The sequence below is a fragment of the Puntigrus tetrazona genome, unplaced genomic scaffold, assembly GCF_018831695.1.
Source record: "Puntigrus tetrazona isolate hp1 unplaced genomic scaffold, ASM1883169v1 S000000298, whole genome shotgun sequence".
NCBI lineage: Eukaryota > Metazoa > Chordata > Actinopteri > Cypriniformes > Cyprinidae > Puntigrus > Puntigrus tetrazona.
This window is the reverse complement of record NW_025047958.1, coordinates 1-3790: the sequence shown is the minus strand read 5'-3', so window position 1 is coordinate 3790 and position 3790 is coordinate 1. Positions and strand designations below refer to the sequence as shown.

Here is a 3790-nt window from a genome sequence, read left to right as displayed (position 1 = left end):
TTGTTTAATCTGGGTAGGGGAATTTTATTTCCCAAGAAAGTTTTGCATTGGTCATTAATTTTGGTCGGTTAAATGTTACTATATGCGTGTTTAGAACAAAGTAGACTGAAATAAAAATAGATGTGTGTTTCTGTGTTATATTTTGATTGTTAGTTTTGGAAAAGTATTTGGATTTTTTTTGTTTTTTTGGTGGTGAATGATGGATTTTTGAAGGGGGTTGCTGCACAGTTTAATGATATTTTCTTTCCTTTTTTCTTTTTCTGGTTTTGTTGTATACTAGTCGTTTGTGTTTCATGTGGTGAGTGAATCATAATTAGGCCAATTCAAATTGCACTATTTTGCACTATTACAGCTATTTCTATGTTTCATGTGGCAAGTGAATCAAAATTATGCTGATTTGGTAAAACACAAAGTTAACAAACTGGACATAGTTCATAGTATAAACATGTACATTCGAATCCCTAACAGAAGCACTAAAGTTTCTCCTTATTTTGAATCTTTTCTCAGGATGTTCTGGAAGCTGGCAATACCTGCCATTTTGGCATGGACCCTTTTTGCATCGACAGAGACCAAGAAGCCCCGGCCCCAGGGTTCCATCCCCTCCCCTTACAAGCTAAAAGGCAATGATTTGTCATCACCACCTCACACACTAGCGTCACTGCCCCAGCACACATCAGCACGACGACAGAAAGGCAAACACGACATGTTGTCGTCGAGTCGCGAGGCCCTGGTGGTCACCGAGAGGAAATACCTTAAGAGCGACTGGTGCAAAACACAGCCGTTGCGTCAAACGGTGAGCCTGGAGGGGTGCCTGAGCCGAACCGTCATCAACAGGTTCTGCTACGGCCAGTGTAACTCCTTCTACATCCCCCGCCACCTGACATCTCAAACCTCCCATCGAAGTAGAAAAACAGCTTCCACGCCAGATCACAACACTTCATTCCAGTCCTGTGCTTTCTGTCGGCCCAGCCGAATAACCACGGTCACCGTACGGCTTCACTGTCCTGGGCTCCAGCCGCCGTACCGGCAACGGAAAGTTCAACGGATCAAGCAGTGCAAATGTGTGTCTGTTAACGTCAATGCCGCTTACTGAGAAGGCACACAAATGAAACAATGCCTCAAAATCCTTTTGGAAAATCTGGGGCCGCCCAACAATCAATGTGTGAAACCTGCCAAAGACAACAGCTAATCAGAAGACTGGCCACCTTCATTATGTCTGGACTGTACCACAGCATGCTACCCAGGAATGCTTAATAGCTGCCGAGCAGGGATGGAACACAAAGCTGGATTTTTTTTCTTCTTTTTTGACAAATATAATGAAGCTGAGAGTACAATTACATAAAACGGTAAATAACACTCGTGTGCTATAAATGAACAGAGTTTGACCTTTGACCTCTTGAAAGCTTTTCTTTAGCAAAACACAGAGCGTCTGTATTCCAGCGATCTCCTGCTTTACCTCAGCAATGCTGATTCTCTATAGAGTGCAACAGTCAGGGTTCCGGAAGTAAAAATCCCATGCTTTTTCTCGATAGGGGAAAACTCATTTTAGATGGTCTATACCTCTGTTGAACTTATAGCCCTGTATTAGCTTAACTAAAATGTATAAATAATTACGCTACGTTTGAATTCCCATTGAACCATTCTGCAACCTTTTCAGAAAAGATCTGGCCACTGCTAAGCGTATTTTATATTGTGAATTTTACAAAAAAAGAAACCTAAAAATATCTAATTTCTATATATCAATATATATCTATAAATCAATAGGTTTATATTTATACATAGTTTTAATTTTGATTATGTCAGTGGGATTGTAGTTCTTTTTGAAGTTTTGTAGCTTTGCCTTTTTACATTTTTTTATGTTGTGGTTCACTTCTAGGCTTTTGGATTAACTCTTTAACAAAAATGTTTTAAATATCCCTCAATGAAAAATGTTGCGAGAAATACTTTCGGAACCAAGGCTGCTGAAATTTCGGGAGGGCACTGTTGCGCTCTATTACTCTTGATACTTGAGAACAGTGGAATTGGTCTGACCACCATCTATCTTCACCATCTTGTCTTACCTACCCAGCCGTTGTATATATCAGCACTAATGAAGGACAGGAGAAGACATGAAAGGATGCTGGGTGACTGTGGACTTTATCGACAGGAAATTAGAGGGGGTTTGCTATATTTTGACTAAGGACAGTCTGTCAGTTGGGGATAATCTATATTTTGACTTGGTGCTGCCATTAGCTTTGCTGCATCCGATGAAAATGATGCAGCTTGCTTCAGTTCATCCATTCTGGGCTGACTTTGATCAAGCCACTAGAGAGTTTGAGCCTTAATGTTGTTATGATGAGTCATGTGCACAACATAAACTGAGATTCATAATGGTTTAAATCTTTACCTTAAAGTCTAACAGACACGTTTGCATTAATGACAATATTTAACAAAATAGCAAAATGTGTAGATAAAGGAAATTATATGATAAAGCAACCATAGAAAATCTATGAATATATATAAAATATATAATAAACATGTCTTCTAAAAATAAATCTATTATTTCACACTAAATATATGTCTTGTTTTGTTTTGGGGGTTTTTTCTCGTATTTTCTATGCACCTTTGTGTTTGTACATTTCTACAGTTTCTCATAAAGGGAATGGAAATTAATAATACGGCAGCTGCTTCAGTTCTTCATTTCTTAATGCAACACACACAGAACAGCACGCATGAGCTATAAAGCTGTCAGCTTCTTTAATTGAAAATATTTAAGTATTTTAAATTAAAGGTTATTGAACTACTGATAGCAGCTGTACACACAAAATAAAGAATAAGTCATAAATCATAATATTTCCATATGTTTCTCAACAACCGTTCATTACACATCTCACAGTTCAGTTAGAACAGAGAAACCCACAACATATCACTCAATTCTGTGTCAATTTCATAGGCTAAAGTATATAAACACCTGTAGAGGAAACTGTGGACGCAGAATATGATCAAATTTACTATTTTAAAAAATAACACATTTTTTGGACTTTACACAGGTCACAGATCAGGTATTATATCCAAGATTGCAATATTTTTGTTCAGTTAATCATTTTTCTTAAATTTCATTGCTAGTTCATCAAAAATAAACGTTATTTAAAAGTATATTGTTTAATTAGCCAAACTGTATGAAACCACCATTAATTTGCTCTAGTTCATTAAATGTGACTTTCACCTACAAATAAGAGTGCTGTTTTATGCTAATTAAACACACAGGTTACAATAGATTTTTCTTTGATTTCTTGACAGACGATATGAAAATAAATGTGCACATTTACTGTATACTATTCAATTTATACTAAATATTCAGCATGCTTTTTTAAAATTGTTTCAATGTATGGCTTTAAAGTGCACCTATGGCATTATGCTTTTTTATTTAACCTTTCCTTTACTGCGTAACATAGCTGTTTGCGCATGTAAACAATCTGCAAAATTACAAAGCACAAAGCCCATGCCAAAGGGAGTTAATCTCTCTAATAGGAAACACTTGCCTGAAACGCCTCGTTTGTTGTCCTGCCATTATTTCATGACTTCTATGTCACCATGATATATATTAGCATAACACACACATACTGGCTTGCTTTGGCCCACCCTCAAAGAACAATTAGGACTTCCAACAACGATGCCATAGTTGAAACTGAAAACTGTAAAGTTACATTTCTGACATGCTGTAAGAGGTTGAACAGCAGACCAATCAGATCAGACTGAGCTTTTTGAAACATTACGCTTTAAAGAGATGTAAAAGAGAGATGTTTTAAGC

General features: G+C 37.0%; 1 protein-coding gene across 1 annotated transcript; it reads left to right on the top strand.

The window, feature by feature from the left end:
• The first annotated feature begins 24 nt into the window (after positions 1–24).
• On the top strand, positions 25–2872 carry LOC122333591 (gremlin-2-like). The gene has a single exon (XM_043231285.1). The coding sequence runs from the start codon at positions 368–370 to the stop codon at positions 1091–1093; it is 726 nt and encodes a 241-aa protein (XP_043087220.1). The 5' UTR covers positions 25–367; the 3' UTR covers positions 1094–2872.
• The last annotated feature ends 918 nt before the right edge of the window (positions 2873–3790 follow it).